This window comes from Fomitopsis serialis (genome assembly GCF_022376445.1).
Source record: "Fomitopsis serialis strain Sig1Antser10 chromosome Unknown B0H18scaffold_96, whole genome shotgun sequence".
NCBI classification, from domain to species: Eukaryota; Fungi; Basidiomycota; class Agaricomycetes; order Polyporales; family Fomitopsidaceae; genus Fomitopsis; species Fomitopsis serialis.
Window position 1 is genome coordinate 3,153 of NW_025955056.1, and position 16,464 is coordinate 19,616.

Genomic DNA, 16,464 nt, shown 5'->3' on the forward strand with positions numbered 1-16,464 from the left:
TCAACATGCGGATCGACCCCGCCGCAACAAAAACAGAACTGGGGGGAGGACCTATGTGACTGCCCCGAATGCTCAAATTCAAGGGCAGCAGGATGCAGACACCCAGAGAAATGTAGGCTAGCCGCTTTCCGCATACTGAGCGAAATTTTACCGAAGTGGAACCCGCTCTCCATAGAGTACAAAGACGGCCTATCCTTAACAACGAGGCGGTCTCTTCGTAACGATATCGCAAACACGAATGAAGGAGACACCCTCACCTTCAACCCCTCAATCACCGCTAGAGGCGGTATATCTGAAACTTTCCGCGTCTTCGTGGAATCTAGCACGATGCGCGATCCCCCTTCACACCGTAAACGCCCAGGACTTGAAGTAGTTAGCGAGTCCACGCCTGTCTACATCTTCAGAGCCCTGCCAGAGAGCAACGCCGGAGAAAGAGAAGCTGCGACTCCCGGCAAATATATCGCTTTCTTCGGAGAAAACGATCACAGAAATGCATCGATGCCTGTGTCCAAAGACCCCGTCTCCCACAGTTCGGCACCAGGAGAAATCATTGCCGCGTTGCATGCAGTAGCACAGACCCCGCTCGACGCACCACTTCGCATCCTGAGCACAAATGACATACTCACATCCATGATTATAACCAAATCGCCGGAATGGGAAGACCACGGTTGGATAGACGTATCGCAGGCAAGGCACACACGCGTCCTTCTCAACAGACTTCGCCAACGATGCGCCGTCACGTCCCTAGGGAAGATAGTCAGACCGGAGGACCGAAAAACACTTGATAAAGCGAGACAATCCGCCTCCTCAAACCGATCGCTGGATCTCTTCCCCCTCATCCCTCCCCCAACGCTCACTGAGCACCCGAGGTTTGACATCACAGGAGCAAAACTCCCCGCTCTCACTCAAGCGCTAGCATACAAAGGGATCATAGCATGGAGGAACACGCCCCCAAGACGAGTTACATCTACGAACCTTGACACCATCCGCAACAGGACACCTGAAGACACTATGGCTAACAAAACAATATGGCTCAGCACGAGACATAAAGACTTCAGCAGATCTTTCGCAACATTCTTGTGGAAATGCATCCACGGGGTGCTGCGATGTGGAAGCTACTGGTTGGCAATCCCCGGCCTCGAGCACCGCGCCCAATGTAGCTTCTGTGGAATGACAGAATCAATAACACATATACTGTTCGAATGCACAGCAACAGGCCAACGCGAAATATGGCAAATAATCACCGGCCTATGGCTGAAAAAAGGCTTACCATGGCCAGACATGACGACTGTAGACGTTCACACCCTAGGACTGAAAACCTGGACAGACGAAAGAAATAGAGTCAGACCGGGTGCAACTCGATTATGGCGAATTATGATCTCGGAGGCGACTCACCTCATATGGAAACTACGCTGTGACAGAGTAATTGGCCACCAAAATGAAGAAAGCTGGGAACACAGTCCCCTGCACGTGCGATGCAAACTCGCCTATGTACTGAACAGCCGCCTTGCTATAGACGTTGAGGCCACAAGAAAGCGATACGGCAAACAGGCGCTGTCTCACGACCTAGTCCTAGCCACATGGAACGCCGTCATTTATGATGAACTAGCGCTCCCGGATGATTGGACGAAGTGCAAAGGTTTTTTAGTGGGTAGTTCCCCGATCCTACGCGTTGATATAGATCCGGGTTGATGAGTCCCACATAAGGCTCCAACTATTTACTATCCATATACAAATATTGAGGATATATACAGTATACAGTATATATATAGTATATATATGGATATATATGGTTTATATGGTTCATGTGCTAGTACAGAATAGTGCCTAGACCTCTCCGATTCTCTCCAGTGTAATGGGCAGAGTTGGCTCAGGCAATTGTAGTTGCTGCAGTCACATGGAACTGATGGAGTGAGCAAGAACTTGAATGGGCATGGAATGAGAACTATGGTAACTATGGTACAGGCTCAAGCTTGCAAGCTCGGCCATGATAGTACCTCACCAAGAATGATAGGGGGAGGGGTATAAATACAGAGGTTTTCAATGTACATACCTCATGTGCATCAGGAAAGGTGATTCCCTCAAAATGAGTGTTGCATCTCGCCAATGGCTGCTTGTGATTTTCTGGCTCACAGATGATCCAATTTGAGCCAGTGTCTCACAGCGTGAGACTGTTGCTCAGCCAGCGCTACCGGCAACGTACCAAAGGGTGCTCACACATTCTTGCAGACCCACTTGAGACTTGAGTGTGGCTGGCTTGTGATGGACATGGAACAAGGCTGTCGAGAAGTGACCAGGGAGGTACAGTAGAGTTTTAGAAATAATTGTATGTAGTATCAGAGGTGAAATGGGCTCACAGTCCAAGACTGTCAATGGCAACTAGGCATGATGAATGCGGGCGGGAACCAAGCAGGAACACGGGTATAGGTTGTCGGCTGATTGGCCTGAGCTGGAGTCTCGCTGTTGCTTTTTGCTGAGATAGGTGCTCACCAAGGAGCATTCCTGAGCAACAATCTTGCCCATGATTGAGAGTCTCACATCTTGCCTTTCACGAGAAAATCCTGTCATTCAGTTTTCCTGATGTGATTGCCCTTTGGGCATCATCCATGCCCAGGACACTTGCACTTGTCAGATGCTGTTCTGCTTGTTTCTCACAGTTGTATGGGCCTGCTTGGGGGCTCTATACTGAGCAGGGCTCTGGGGGCAGCCTATGAATGCCTGCCGCTCACTGGGAGTCCAGACTGAGGTCATATATGAGTCAATAAAGTGAGTGGAAAAGAAAAAGGAAAGAAAAAGAATAAAAGAATGCAGTGAGTAGTCTTGACAATATTTCAATAATACACTGAACAACATCTCTGTTGTATCTGCAGGATCCTGACAAGGCAATTCAACCCAATACCTCATGTGCCATTCCCACCAAGAAGACCACCATAGCATGGCCTGCAAACTGCACAGCCCATGAGATCACACAGGAGCAAGTGTCTCCAAGTCAGTTCACATCTGACCATGACCAAGATGTTTGTTCAACACAAATGAGAATCCGAGAATCCGAGTCCACTCTCAATGGATAAACTAAGACCACCTGTCAGTGCCAAAGCCATCACTGACAATTGACCTGAACCTGACCAGCATGCATGATCAAACCCACATACCAACAAACAAACTGCAAACCCAACAAAACTTCTGTAAACCAACAAATAACCTGTGATCAACAATTGACACAATGACACTCAGTAAGGTGACCAGACTGCACATATGGATGTTGGACCTTACATAATGTACCATATATGGTAACCTGCAGGACAGCAGGGTTACACACTCTTGAACACACCAATCTTCATCTGTTTGGTAAGCTGGAGATAAGATAGCTGCTCATGGAAGGCAGTGATGTAAGTGCCCAAAGCCCCTCCTGGTTAGCTCAGAGCCTTGTGTTAATGTGCCTTGCCATACTTTGGAATTAACCATATACTGTATACTATATTGTATATATCCATATACCCTGGACATGGTACATACATGGATACAGTATATGGTTAAAACTGTATATACCCAGTATATACATGAAATGGTTGGAGCCTTAGTCCCACACTGGCTGTTTAGCCGTGCGTAAATTGCATTTTTTTCCGTGGACTGCACTTACGGGTAACACCGTACGCAAGCTGGGCGACCGGGGCGGACCAATTGTCTGTTGCCGGCGTCTGTAAAAGCCCTCCAAAAAAAAAAAAAAAAAAAAAAAAAAACATGTTTCTTACATCGGGTTATACACCGAACACTACTGCATTCGCTCGCTAAGTATCTTGGTTTGCGGCCAGTGGCATCTCGTGACGTACCCTTACGTGACATAATTGTTCCTTGCTCCGAGTCTCTTCTCAGTCGAGAGCGTTAGAAGTCCATGAATACTGCTGCAGATGTTGCTCTATAGGGCAATTGCTATACCGGTATCCTTATAATATCTTCCTGCATCGGTCCCTCTGCGGGGTCGCTATTTCCTTGTGGGGTACAAAGCACTTGAAGATGATTATACCGTATCCGAGGTGAGCAGCGCACTGTCCATTCTCACGGCGAACGCTGACCTGTGTCATCTGCAGGCAACTCGATCCCTGCGATCCCTCAGTCAGTGCGTCTCACAACATGTCCCTTGATTAAAGATAGACGAATCATTCCCTCCGCTTACGCCGCAGGTCATGCACGCCCTCTGTTCCTGGCAGACTGCATGCGTATTTGGGTGTCATAGCGCTGTGAATACCCTACCGTGTCCGTCTGTAGGATGACACCATACAGGTGTCCACCTACATAATAGAGTCGACGGTCCATCCGCAGACCAGCCCCTCTGACCTCGATAGCTCATCCTCGTCTCGGGCTCTCCAGTTCCGAATAACACGATGCCGTCGCTGCGGTCCGCCTTGCTATGGGCCGTACTGGGTGCGCTCGCTGCCGCGGCGCCTGCGGAGTATACGCACAGGGTGAAGGAGACGGTGCACCCGCCCCGGGGTTGGAACGCCCTGCGCCCTGCGCCGCCCGCGCACACGATCGAGCTTCGCATCGGCCTGCCACAGCCCAAGTTCGCTGAGCTGGAGGAGCATCTGTACGCTGTGAGGTGCGTCTCGAGTTATCTACTGGACATGCATGCGCGAGTGAAGGTGCTGATTGGAATGTTGGTCGCGTGATATAGTGATCCGTCGAGTGAGAGGTACGGAGAACACTTGTCGAAGGAAGACGTGGAGGCGCTCGTCGCGCCTCGTCCGGAGAGCGTGCAGTTGGTCGAGGAGTGGCTTGCGTCGCATGGTCTCTTGAGTGACGCGTTGTCGCGGTCCCCCGCTGGCGACTGGGTCACTGTCAGGGTGCCTGTCTCGTTGGCGGAGACAATGTTGGACACTGTAAGCTATGGCTCCGTCTTCAAGCATGTCTGATAATGCTCACATGTCGCCTAGACCTACCATGTGTGGACGCACACCGCCAGCGGCGATTCGTTCGTCCGCACGACGTCGTACAGCCTTCCGGAGTACCTGCACGACCACATCGAGGTCGTCCAGCCCACCACCATGTTCTCCCGCTTCACTCCGATGCGGACCACTTACCGCTCCTTCCGCGCAAACACCGCTATCCCTCAGTCAGACGGCGCTAGGATCGCCGTGCCCAGCGCTTCCGGGGGCAAGTCGCCGCAAGTTGCAACGGAACCATCACCCCGGAGTGCTTGCTGGAGCTGTACAACGCGACGGGGTACACGCCGCAGGTGCCCGGGGAGAACAAGATCGCTGTGACGGGCTACTTGGAGCAGTACGCGAACTACGCAGATTACTATCAGTTTTTGGGAGAGGAGGTGCCATATGCTGCTAACAGCACGTTCTCGGTGGTCTATATCAATGGTGAGAGCAGTCCGTGGTCGATCTTTTGCTGTAACTTAGCCATCATTACATTCGTAGGTGGACTTAACAACCAGACACCGGCTGATGCTGGGATTGAAGCGAACTTGGGTAGGAAATGTATTGACGCTGTGAAATCTGCGACTAAACCGGGAGGTCAGATACACAATATGCGTTCAGCCTTACGTACCCGACGCCGGGAACGTTCTACACGACTGGCGGGAGCCCGCCTTTCATCCCTGATGATCTCGAGCCTACGGACTCAAATGAGCCATACATGCAGGCGAGTGGCTGGTCCTAGGTACTTGTGCGAAGTTTTTCAACTTGGGACCTGACGCATTTGTAGTGGCTCGAATACGTGCTCTCTGCAGAGGACCTGCCACAGTCGATCTCCACCAGCTACGAAGACGACGAGCAGACCGGTACGATGTTTTTCTAGTGGTGGTGTAACTGTACTTCATAGGGTTCTGCAGTCCCGTACAGCTATGCGAAGCGCGTCTGCGCAGAGTTCGCGCAGCTTGGTGTGTATGCGACGTTGACCCCCATGTGGACACGATCGCTGACCCAAGATTTCTTAGGTGCCCGAGGGATCTCGATTATGTTCGGCTCCGGAGACGCGGGTGTGGGCGACGGCGACCCGGACCCGGCTACCCAGGAGTGCTACAGCAACGATGGTCGCAACGTGACGATGTTCATACCCGGATTCCCAGCTAGCTGCCCTTAGTGAGAATCCATTCTGCTGGCCACAGTGTGCACTAACAGATGCTTGTCAGCGTCACGGCTGTGGGAGCGACTTCGGGGGTGCCAGAGATTGCGGCGTGGTTCTCTGGCGGTGGGTTCAGCAACTACGTGCGTGAGGCTTTGCTGTTACTGGTCTTGGGGACGCGCTGAATCGTCTGTCTAGTTCGCTCGACCATCCTACCAGGACACTGCGGTGACGAAGTACCTCGGCGAGCTGGCTCCAGGGACGTATGCGGGTCTGTATAACGCGTGAGTAGTGAGGTGCCAGTGATGATAGGATAGCTCGCACACAGACTGATATCTCGCTCTCCGAAGGTCTGGCCGAGTGTGTCATTCTCTCCATAACATCTAAGCAGTTCCACTGACGATCCAACAGGCCTACCCTGACGTCTCTGCCGAGGGCGTCAATTTCACTATTGTATGGGACGCGGAAACTGGCCTCGTCGACGGGACCTCCTGCTCCACGCCCACGTTCACAGCATTCGTGTCCTTACTCAATGACGCGCGCATCGCCAGCGGGAAGTTCCCACTTGGCTTCCTCAATCCATTGATTTATTCGCTCAACGCGCAGACGACAACGGGGTTCAACGATATCACTGTCGGTAACAACCCGGGGTGTGGTACAGAGGGCTTTAACGTGAGGTTGATTGTGTGATGTCAGTGAAGGGTTTACTCATTGAATTGTGACTAGGCAACCATAGGATGGGATCCTGTCACTGGCTGGGGCACACCCAACTTTGGCGTTCTGAAGGAACTTGTCCTGGGTGGAGCAAGGTAGCGCCGCCCTTCTTGGCGGCATTTCGAGTTAGGGAACATGGCTGAAATATAAAGCTTCAGGTCTCATTTTCTTGCATCGTGCATTTAGAAAAGTTCATGATCAGCACAAGCACTGCGAAATATCAGACGCGCCGAGTCGCATCCTAGTCATTCACCCTCGATAGCAAGTATTACGAAGCGCAGACAATACCAGTATATCCCTAAATGATACAATCGCAAGTACTAAGCGTCAAGACATGAATCATCGCAGTCACGTCCGTTACAACAGCGTTCATCACTTCCAAGGACATCGTGTATCTGCATCATCAACTTTCCATGCCCCAGCGACGCTGGCAATACACTCCGCGACGCATGTTATGAGCTTGCAATCTCCTGCGCAGGCACGGGCAGATCCTCCTCCTCGATCACGTACGTGCCGAACTTGCGTGGCGCGACCTTGCGCTCGAACATCGTGTCCAGCCTGGACATCACGTCAGCCCTCACCCAACAAATGACACGACACAGCAAAAAGGGGCACTCACTCGTCGACCGTCCGGTTCTTCGTCTCGGGGATGTAGAAGTATCCCCACGCCGTGCCGATTGCGCAGAGCCCGCCAAAGATGAAGCCGACCTTCCCGCCCAGGTTCGCCTCGTCCGGGGTCACCCTATTGGCAGGCACATCACGACTAAGTGCGTGAAGAGAGCGACGGAAAGGACGTACAGGTAGGGAATGACGATGTTCATGACCATACCGCAGAGCGAGTTGACGAGGATACCGATGCCGACTGTCTTGGAGCGCAGCTTCGCGGAGGAGACCTCGGCGAATATGACGTACCCGAGTGGGCCCCTGACATGTGGTCAGCCATGCCCACCGCATACGTTCATTCAATCCACTCACAACCCGAGCTGGAAGATGAAGTTGTAGATGATCGTCTAGTCAATGGTGATTCGTCAGCATACGCGGCGGTATGACAGGAGGGCATGGGGCACGCACGAAGGACGCCATCGCCCACTTCGCGCTCTGGTTGTTCGACGGGATGGCGAGGAAGCCGACGAGGAAGAGCACGATCGTGCTCGCGAACATAGTCCAGTTAAACATCAACCGCCGGCCAACCTTGTTCACCGTGTAGAAGTTGATCAGGTTGCCCGCGACCTATCAGACCACCGGAGTTGCGTCACTTCGAGTCGTGCAGATTCTGTACGAAGGACTTACACCGATGCCAGTCACGCCGACGCCGAGACGGAAGGCATTGTTGTTCTGGAATCCGGCGAGCTCGAAGAAGTACGTGCTGTAGCCCAGGACGAAGACCACGCCTATCATGCACTCAGTCATCGCTCCGGCCCCAAACCAACCACATCCTCACCTGCCGCCTGCTGCAAAACGAACACCATGCACGCAATCATCGTCCGCCTGCCATTCACCCCTGCCGTTCATCAGCCTCCCGCCCACCTTCAATACACACTACATCACCAGCTCACCTCTGAAGCAATCCGCGTATGTTGAGTTCGCCGCGAAGCTGTCCTCGAGCGCGATCGTGTCCTGGATCTGCCGGAGCTGCAGGTCGACGTCCGACGAGCCGTCCGAGAGGCGCACGAGGATCCCGCGCGCATCGTCCTTCCGGCCCTTGCGCACGAGCCACCACGGCGACTCGGGCGCGAAGGGGAGGCCGATGAGCAGGATGACCGGGAAGATCCATTGGAGGGCGCTGCACCGAAGTAGGGTCAGTAAGTGATGAAGTGAGAGAATACGGACTCACAAGGGCAGTCTGTATGCGTACGAGGACGTCCAGCTACCTGTGCCTTCAATGACACCGTTCGACATCCTTTGCCGGGATCATCAGAGTGGCTCGACGCCGTGTGCTATGTAGAACTCACAATTGTCCGACTGCGGAAAGGGACGGCCGCGTGAGCTGAGGTCCGGGCCAGCGATAGAGTGCAGTACTCACGGACGATCCAGAGGTTCACTGATGACGTCGTGATACCACGCAGCGCCAGGGGAGACACCTCGGCGCAGTACGAGCTTGCCCCAGAGACGTACATGCCTGGGCGGAGTGCATTAGACTCAGTTTTGCGTAGATCAGGAACTGCGAGGGCGCTTACCTAAGGCATACCCGTTGACCAGTTTCCCGACGATGAGCTGCGCGTTCTTGTGCGGGTACGTGAAGAATTGGATGAAGATTCCCACGATGGACACAATGCAGCAAACACCCATTGCACCTCTCCGTCTGTGCATTATGTACCGGGCGCATTGAGCACCGTACATTTGCTGGCATAGAATCCAGAGCACTCACCCGAGCTTATCAGAGACATAGCCCAGGGACAGGCCACCGAACATGCCGCCAATGGAACTGACACTGTTGAAGGCGCTCTGCCATTGCGCCGCCAGTATGTATTCTCCTGCGCCTCCGCTGTAAAAGCCGAAGTCTCGACGGAAAGACGGTACACTGAGCAGACCGCCTCCAACCTACGCAGCACGAGTGAGTAACCTGCGAAATGCTTATGCTGTGCGTGCTCACTTGAGAGTCATAGCCCCACAGCAGAGCGCCCATGCACATGAACAGACACCAAAGCGTCGCCTGCCAGTACACCCGGACGGCCTGCAATGGCGTGTACGCCTTCTCCGACGCGGCAGCGTGCGCGAGCGCTGTCAGGTTGCTGTATGGCGGCGGTTTTCCCTTGTCAATGCTCGCCGCGTCCTCGACGTGCTCGGGCCCATGGTTGACTTTCTCGGGCTCGTGATCGTCTTTCTCGGGGTGCGCCATCTCACCTTGGCCGTGCGAGCGCGAGTGCGGGGACGGGGACAGTAGGCACCTGCGAACGCGGGGAAGGTATGTCGAGACGCGGGGTGGGAACCGTCCCCGGAGGCTCTTATGCTCGAGTGTGGGGAGGCGAGACGAGAGTGGGCGCGGACGCCGGACGTGTGACGGTGTATGAAAGATGGTTCCTGCAGAGACCCGGCTCGTCCACAGGCATATCGGGGGACGGCGCAGTGTTGGAGGACGTCGCCGTCGTCACAAGGCCCGGACGCACATGCAGCCTATTCATTCCGGACGAGTCGCGCTGCGGCGAGAGGGCCACCTGACAGGCTCGCGTCCGTCCATGGTGGAGATTGTGAGCCCGCGTCCGTCTTTTCTCATGCGTAGCGCCTCGACGGCCTCCAGAAGCGCACATTCCGCCCTTGTGATTCGCTCCTGTGCATCAGCTCTGTCAAGTTGCGTTCACCATCCGAATTTGAGAGCAGACCATCGTAAGGCTCTCCATTGCACGAGGAGTAGAGTTGACGAGTCGAAGGCGCATTCTGCTCAGGATGTGCACAGTGCACAGCCTTGCGAGACGGATTGGGCCTTCCAGTTGCATGAACGGCAACATTCCCGTACACCTGCCAGTGCCAATGCCTGACTCTCCGGTCGGCTCATAGACGTACCAGCAGATCTTGACTAGCCAGATGCATTCCAGTCGTAGTCGTGTTTGAGGTTGAGGTGCGCATGCCTTGCCCATCTGGGACACAGCAACCCTTGGAACGTCTGTTTTCGCCCATCCTCATTTGCACTGCACGTCGAAGGACGGCACGAAGAGTCATTGGGAGCGAGCAAGGAGCGAGATCGGCAGACGATCGAGTCGCCGCTCGCACAAGCCGCCGTCGCCCAGAAAGGAAGGCGTCTCAGTATGATCGCAATCTCACGATCCTCCTCCGTCCTCCTCACCCGCAGAGGCTCTCGGTCAGACGCACTGAGACTCACAGCCTCAATCCATTCCTCAAGACCCGTGCGTCTCCCTCTACCACAAGCCAGACTGCCCTCGCTTCAACGCAACATGAGCCAGAACCTCGAGGGATCGCGACGCGCGCCGAAGATGTACCCGCCCATCGAGCCATACGAGACGGGGAAGCTGAAGGTCTCGGACCTGCATACGCTCTAGTACGTTCTGTTTCAACTGACGTGCGTCGCGGGACTCAGAGGTGGGGTGCAGCTATGAAGTGAGCGGCAACCCGAAGGGCAACCCAGGTACGCGTCGCCACGTCGCGGGACGCTAGTGTGGCTGCTACTAATCCGATGTTGTCCAAGTCGTTTTCCTTCATGGCGAGTTACCTTTGAGCGTAGTAGACAGATGCAGCATTTCACGACGCATTATAGGTGGTCCCGGAAACGGTACAGATGCGAAAGATCGTGCCTACTTCAACCCTGAGAAGTACAAGGTATGTCTGCCCCACAGTTCCTCTTGTCACTCACTACTGACATGGACCCCAGATCATACTCTTCGACCAAAGAGGCTCGGGAAAGTCGACACCGTAGGTTCATTCACAACAGTTTGAGTCACCGCCCCATCGTCCGACAGCACCGCGTCTCTCGAGGATAACACCACCTGGGACCTGGTGAAGGACATGGAAAAGGTGCGCGAACAGCTCAAGATCGACAAGTGGAACGTCTTTGGAGGATCGTGGGTGCGTGTTGGCGAATGCCTATACCTCCGTCATGCCGTCTCATGCGCTTTACAGGGATCGACCTTGGCCCTGGCTTACTCGGAGAGTCACCCTGATCGCGTGAAGTCGCTCGTACTTCGGTATGTCCAAGCTATCCAGTGCCGATGAACAAGGAAATAACGGCTCTGTTATGCAGCGGAATATTCACCTTGCGCAAAAGGTGAACTGAGACATTTTCTGGGATATGGGTTTATTCTGATTCCTTCAGCGAGCTCCGCTTCTTCTACCAAGAAGGCACCTCCCATCTCTTCCCAGACGCGTGGTAAGCCATCCATCCTTCGCATCCATCTATCTCCTCCGTCGACCTGATGTCCGACTCAACGCAGGGAAGAATACATCGCGCCCATCCCTGAGCCCGAGCGTCAAGACATGGTCACGGCGTACCACGCGCAGCTCAACTCCGCCGACGAAGAGGTGAGTCTGCGCGCTGCGAAGGCGTGGTCCAAGTGGGAGTACGTCCCCTCGTCCTTCCCTGCGACGGGGACGTGAATCTGATTGCGGGAGTGTGCAGGATGGCGACGTCAAAGCTGTATGTCGACCCAGCGCAGCTTGCGCACGTCGAGGACGATAAGTGGGCGACGTGAGTGTCGATGTCCCTGCGACTCTGTTGGGTCCTAAGAGGTTGCTCGGTCTGATTTTGTCCGTAGCGCGTTTGCGAAGATCGAAAACCATTACTTCGTCAATGATGTGGGTATCAGCACTCTCTGCTTCGTAGCCTGTGGGCGTTACATATTGACGGTGCTTGGGTAGGGTTTCATGCGGGACGGCCAGCTGCTGGAGAAGCAAGAGATTGACAAGATGTCCGTACTACTATCGACTTCTGACGAATGACAGAATCTAACATCGCCGCCCAGCCGCCACATCCCCTGCATCGTCGTGCAAGGCCGGTACGACGTGGTCTGCCCGGTAGGTGTACCACCATATCACACCGAGTGCACTTCTGAGATCGATCTCACTCATACAGGCAACCACGGCGTATGATCTCAAGAAGGTGCGTCCCACGTCCCCACTCAAAATTCTCCAGAGCATGACTGATCCCGTTTGGCAGGTCTGGCCGGAGATCACGCTGCACATCGTTCCCGACGCGGGGCACTCCGCGCGAGAGCCGGGGACGTCGAAGCTGCTCGTCGAGGCAGCAGACAAATTCGCTGATCTCTGAGCTGGAGCGGGGCTCACGCAGGTTGATGCGAAGAAGGGGAGGCTGGATATACATGCTTGGATGTAAAGTAAGTTAGCACTGGACTCGGACGCATGCGGTTCAAATTGTACGATATGCATCAGGTCGTAACGCCTCTCAAATCGCCGTGTTCAACGGTCAGACATTGAGCGGTTGTCAAACTTCAATTTTTCCCGCGCGCTGTCTGCCAACACGCCGCGCAATGGGTACGATACCTGCGAGGAATGCTCCAGGCAATTTGCATTGGCCGGTCTCAGCCCAATATTTGCCGGCCTCACATGGGCTCATCTCTCCAGTGAATGTTATGGCGGACGTCAGGTCAATAGAGTGGCAGGAAGGTTGCCCGAATAGGCTCTGTTGACGCCGTCGTCCCGACGATTAAGTCGAGGTCGTGTACTGACTTGGACTCCATCAATGCCACTAATCGCTGCTGCAGTGATTTACTCCCATCGGTCTCACGCCCGCCTATAGCAATGCCCGGCAAGCGCAGTTTATTTCCTCAGCTCTTCTCTCTTGCTGCAAGGTGAGTAACACATGGTTCTTGCGCGGCTTTGACCACGGTAGTTGATGCACGGCGCGCAGGACAGACTGCCAGTTCTCCAAGACACCATGACGACTCGCAGAATAGACGAAGTCGTACGGCTGTTCACAGCTTGTATGAGGGACCCGGCACGCCCGACTCACTGTGCCCGAGTCCTCTGCGGATGCCTTCACGTCTTGGACGGGAGGGGCGACAACCACGTCTACGCGATGGACCTGCCTTTCTTCACGCCTCGGTTCGAGGGCTACGAAGGCATCCGTAAGTCAAATCATGCATACTTGAGTGCGTGCGTGGCCTTCTTGAGCATGCCGCGCTCAAGGGAGGAGCTCGAGGAGCTCAACGCGACCCTCTCTGTGTGCTCGTGTCCGGCGTGGCAGTCATCGCGCAATGGGACGGCAAGGACACTACTAGCACGGCTGCACCAGTTCATGTCAGACAAGAATATCCGGAGCGCGCGGAGGTTGAAAGAATTGTCTACTCTGCCCACGGGAGACTAATTTGAAGGCTTCCGCTGGGCGGCCCAGCTGCGGCACTGCTGCGCGCCCGAGTGCAACGAGACCTTCGCCACTGCAGGGGGACCCTTTTCCCGATGCGCCGGGTGCGGCGTCCTGTGCTACTGCTCACGGGATTGTCTGAAGAACGCCTGGAGACATGCGAAGGCCCCTCACAAGGACATCTGTCCGAAGCTGCGAGTGTTGCATGAACGGACGAATCTTCCGCGGAAACGAATCCCAGATCAGTTCCGCGACCTCCAGCCGTTCATCGATGCGTGCAACGCAGAGGGGCTCAGAGCTCTAGCTGATGACTGCGCGAGATACATGTATTACTTGACGACCGTGCGACAGGACTTCGGCGTTGCTCACAGCTGGACCTTCCGCGTCACACCCCAACCTATGCAGTTAAACTTCACTTTGACGTTGCCATCTTGACAGTTATCATCCCAATCAACGCGGCTTCGATGTAGTCGCTTCTCAACAACTCGACAGGCGCGATTGCAATCTATGTATCCACAGTTTGCTATTGCGACTCCAAAACAAGCAATATTTGTAGGGGGTTCAACCCTTGTACAACTGTCCTCCCCATCGAGGAGGCTGTATTGCGGTCTGCCTGCGGAAGACTAGGGTCTAACAACGAACGACTTTAAGTACAACATTGACGTACTCAGCGAGATATAATAGATAGGCTGCATCATTTGACGCCGTCGTCCCGACGAAGTCGAGATCGTGTAATGGCTTTTCCTGCTGCCTGCATCACTCGCCGCTACATAGTTGCTGCCAAGTCGCTGCTGCCGTGATGTGCTCTCATTAGTCCCACGCCCGCCCATAGCAATTGCCGACAAGCACAGAACACAGGTTTTTCTTCAACTCTTTTCTCTTGCTTGAAGGTGAGTATTAATAGTCCGTCGTTGTTGCAGAATTTTGATTACGGTAGCTGACCCGTGGTGCTCAGTACAGACTACCGGCTCTCCAAGACGCCATGGCGACTCGCAGAACAGACGCAATCGCACAGTTTTTCACAACTTGCATGAGGGATCCGGCATGGCCGACTCACTGTGCACGAGTCCTCTGTGCATGCCTTCATGTCTTGGACGGGAGGGACGACAACGACCTCTACGCGATGGACCTGCCTTTCTTCCTGCCACAATATGAGGGCTACGAGGACATCCGCAAGGCACACCACGCGTACTTGGATGCGTGCGTCGCCTTCTTGAGCATACCGCGCTCGAACGAGGAACTCGAGGAGCTCTACGCATCCCTGTCTGTGTGCTCGTGTCCGACGTCGGCGCGCAACAGGACGTCAAGATCATTGTTAGCTCGGCTGCACCGCTTCCGGCCTACTCGTCGGTTCACGCTCCAGGACTTCGGGGAAGCGCTCGTTCGGCACCTCGGTGGTATCCTGAATAACGCTATAGAGACAAAGACATTCAGCGGCGCCGTCGCGTCGGCCGGCCTCAAACAGAACTCGAAAAAGCGCACCCAATGTCGTCCATGGCCCGTGAACACGACGCAACTCATCCCCTACGGTCTCGAGCAGTCGATGAAGGGATACGCCGTGTTTTTCAAGTTATGCCGCAATCGCAGATTTCAGGACACCCTTCTGTTTGTCACGGAGTTGCTTTCCCTGTTTGGAGGACCCGTCCTCTGGCATATCCAACAGTCTGAGGCCGAGTGGCCTATGCGCGTCACCCTTATGACCGATGCTATCCTTCGTGAGCGCAAGGAGACCATGGGAAGGCTTGTCAGGATGGATATGCAAGTGGGCTGGCTTCACACTCTCACCCTGATCATGAAGTTCTGCTCGAGAGTCAACGAGGAAGGGCAAAGATATCCATTCGACATTGCACTATTTATTCGACTCGAGGCAGGCAAGGTGGGCGAGACCAAGGCCGTGAATTGTGGCCTACTGCTTGTGTGTACCCTCATTTTCAAAGCGCTGCCGTCCTTCCAAAATGGTACGACTCTTTTCACGGACGAAGTCATCGAACGGCTCACCCTTCAATCCAAGAGCTTCGCCGCGATGTTCTACTGTTACAGGCCCGACAACGACGGCATGGAGTACGACCCCGAAATCCTACGGCTGCGAGCGGAGACGGACGCCGCCATCGCAGACCCTGTGCAGCTCGCATTCGAGGGCTTTCGCTGGGCGGCCCAGCTGCGGCACTGCTGCGCGCCCGAATGCAAGGAGACCTTTGCCACTGCAGGACGACCCTTCCCCCGATGCGCCGGTTGCGGCATACTGTGCTACTGCTCGCGGGAGTGCCAGAAGAGCGCCTGGAAACATGCGAAGGCACCTCACAAGGACGTGTGCCCCAAGCTGCGGGTGCTGCACGAACGGACGAATCTTCCGCAGAAACAAGTCCCGGATCGATTCCGCCAGCCGTTCATCGACGCGTGCAATGCAGACGAGGGTCTCAGAGCTCTGGCTGATGACTGCGCGGAATTCTTGCATTACTTGGCGACCGCGCGACAGGACGTCCGCATCACTCAGTTTCCGTCGGAGGCGCCCCGAGCGTTATTGGCAGACCTATGGAGGTCTGTGGAGGTGCAGGTTAGTTCGTCATGCCGTACACTTTTGCAGTTGAATTTGACTTAATTATTGACCCTCGACAGTGAAGACCTGAAATAACGCTTTGATGAGACCACGTTCTCCTGAGCGACTCAACAGGAGTGAGTGGATGTACTGTAAGTCAGTACTTACTCCTTGTCGTAAAAAGTGGAGTGTGGTCAAATGAGTTGGGCTGTGACGAGTGTTCCGATTAAGTGAGGACAGACTTGCCGGCTCCTCCAGTTGCGTGCAGTGCGCGTTAGCTAAGAGCGAGCGAGCGAGAGACGGGCCCACCGCAATGAATTCGAGGCATTGTTGGCAGCTAAAGCGAACAACATTGATGCCCATATGCGGAGGGCGT

The 16,464-nt window shown here is 54.6% G+C and overlaps 6 protein-coding genes across 6 annotated transcripts; 5 read left to right on the forward strand and 1 right to left on the reverse strand.

Moving 5' to 3' along the window:
- Positions 1 to 498: 498 nt before the first annotated feature.
- Positions 499 to 1,692, forward strand: B0H18DRAFT_883347 (uncharacterized protein; the record flags this gene model as incomplete). The annotated part of the gene is made up of 1 exon (XM_048040968.1): positions 499 to 1,692. The coding sequence occupies one exon, from the start codon at positions 499 to 501 to the stop codon at positions 1,690 to 1,692; it is 1,194 nt and encodes a 397-aa protein (XP_047888570.1).
- A 2,690-nt stretch (positions 1,693 to 4,382) lies between these two features.
- B0H18DRAFT_1086958 (tripeptidyl peptidase A) lies at positions 4,383 to 6,882 on the forward strand (the record flags this gene model as incomplete). Its single annotated transcript, XM_048032118.1, has 13 exons — positions 4,383 to 4,597; positions 4,673 to 4,877; positions 4,932 to 5,165; positions 5,192 to 5,366; positions 5,424 to 5,474; positions 5,525 to 5,646; positions 5,710 to 5,785; positions 5,837 to 5,884; positions 5,942 to 6,086; positions 6,137 to 6,212; positions 6,268 to 6,340; positions 6,461 to 6,741; positions 6,796 to 6,882. 13 exons carry the CDS (start codon positions 4,383 to 4,385, stop codon positions 6,880 to 6,882), a joined length of 1,788 nt encoding a protein of 595 aa, XP_047888571.1.
- A 353-nt stretch (positions 6,883 to 7,235) lies between these two features.
- B0H18DRAFT_1123339 (maltose permease) lies at positions 7,236 to 9,622 on the reverse strand (the record flags this gene model as incomplete). The annotated part of the gene is made up of 14 exons (XM_048034677.1): positions 7,236 to 7,341; positions 7,403 to 7,525; positions 7,582 to 7,707; positions 7,759 to 7,793; positions 7,855 to 8,013; positions 8,074 to 8,174; positions 8,225 to 8,284; positions 8,340 to 8,566; positions 8,618 to 8,683; positions 8,736 to 8,745; positions 8,807 to 8,902; positions 8,961 to 9,085; positions 9,152 to 9,324; positions 9,377 to 9,622. 14 exons carry the CDS (start codon positions 9,620 to 9,622, stop codon positions 7,236 to 7,238), a joined length of 1,653 nt encoding a protein of 550 aa, XP_047888572.1.
- Positions 9,623 to 10,543: 921 nt separating this feature from the next.
- On the forward strand, positions 10,544 to 12,980 carry B0H18DRAFT_1033131 (proline iminopeptidase). Its single transcript, XM_048030154.1, has 16 exons — positions 10,544 to 10,777; positions 10,830 to 10,864; positions 10,925 to 10,939; positions 10,994 to 11,055; positions 11,108 to 11,148; positions 11,196 to 11,301; positions 11,356 to 11,420; positions 11,477 to 11,500; positions 11,549 to 11,602; positions 11,667 to 11,792; positions 11,852 to 11,920; positions 11,988 to 12,027; positions 12,091 to 12,140; positions 12,195 to 12,246; positions 12,305 to 12,331; positions 12,389 to 12,980. Exons 1-16 carry the CDS (start codon positions 10,674 to 10,676, stop codon positions 12,497 to 12,499), a joined length of 981 nt encoding a protein of 326 aa, XP_047888573.1. The 5' UTR covers positions 10,544 to 10,673; the 3' UTR covers positions 12,500 to 12,980.
- A 599-nt stretch (positions 12,981 to 13,579) lies between these two features.
- On the forward strand, positions 13,580 to 13,810 carry B0H18DRAFT_817725 (uncharacterized protein; the record flags this gene model as incomplete). Its single annotated transcript, XM_048039262.1, has 1 exon — positions 13,580 to 13,810. A coding segment is annotated over one exon (231 nt), but the record flags the coding sequence as incomplete, so codon positions are not given.
- A 917-nt stretch (positions 13,811 to 14,727) lies between these two features.
- Positions 14,728 to 16,213, forward strand: B0H18DRAFT_1033135 (uncharacterized protein; the record flags this gene model as incomplete). The annotated part of the gene is made up of 1 exon (XM_048030155.1): positions 14,728 to 16,213. A coding segment is annotated over one exon (1,380 nt), but the record flags the coding sequence as incomplete, so codon positions are not given.
- Positions 16,214 to 16,464: the final 251 nt, after the last annotated feature.

What these genes read in the sequence shown, in the direction of transcription:
- B0H18DRAFT_1033131 (XM_048030154.1), top strand. Translation starts at nt 10,674, where the DNA reads ATGAGCCAGAACCTCGAGGGATCGCGACGCGCGCCGAAGATGTACCCG. An exon ending in ACCATTACTTCGTCAATGAT is followed by an intron (nt 12,028 to 12,090) that starts GTGGGTATCAGC and finishes GTGCTTGGGTAG; the next exon opens with GGTTTCATGCGGGACGGCCA. An exon ending in AAGCAAGAGATTGACAAGAT is followed by an intron (nt 12,141 to 12,194) that starts GTCCGTACTACT and finishes ATCGCCGCCCAG; the next exon opens with CCGCCACATCCCCTGCATCG.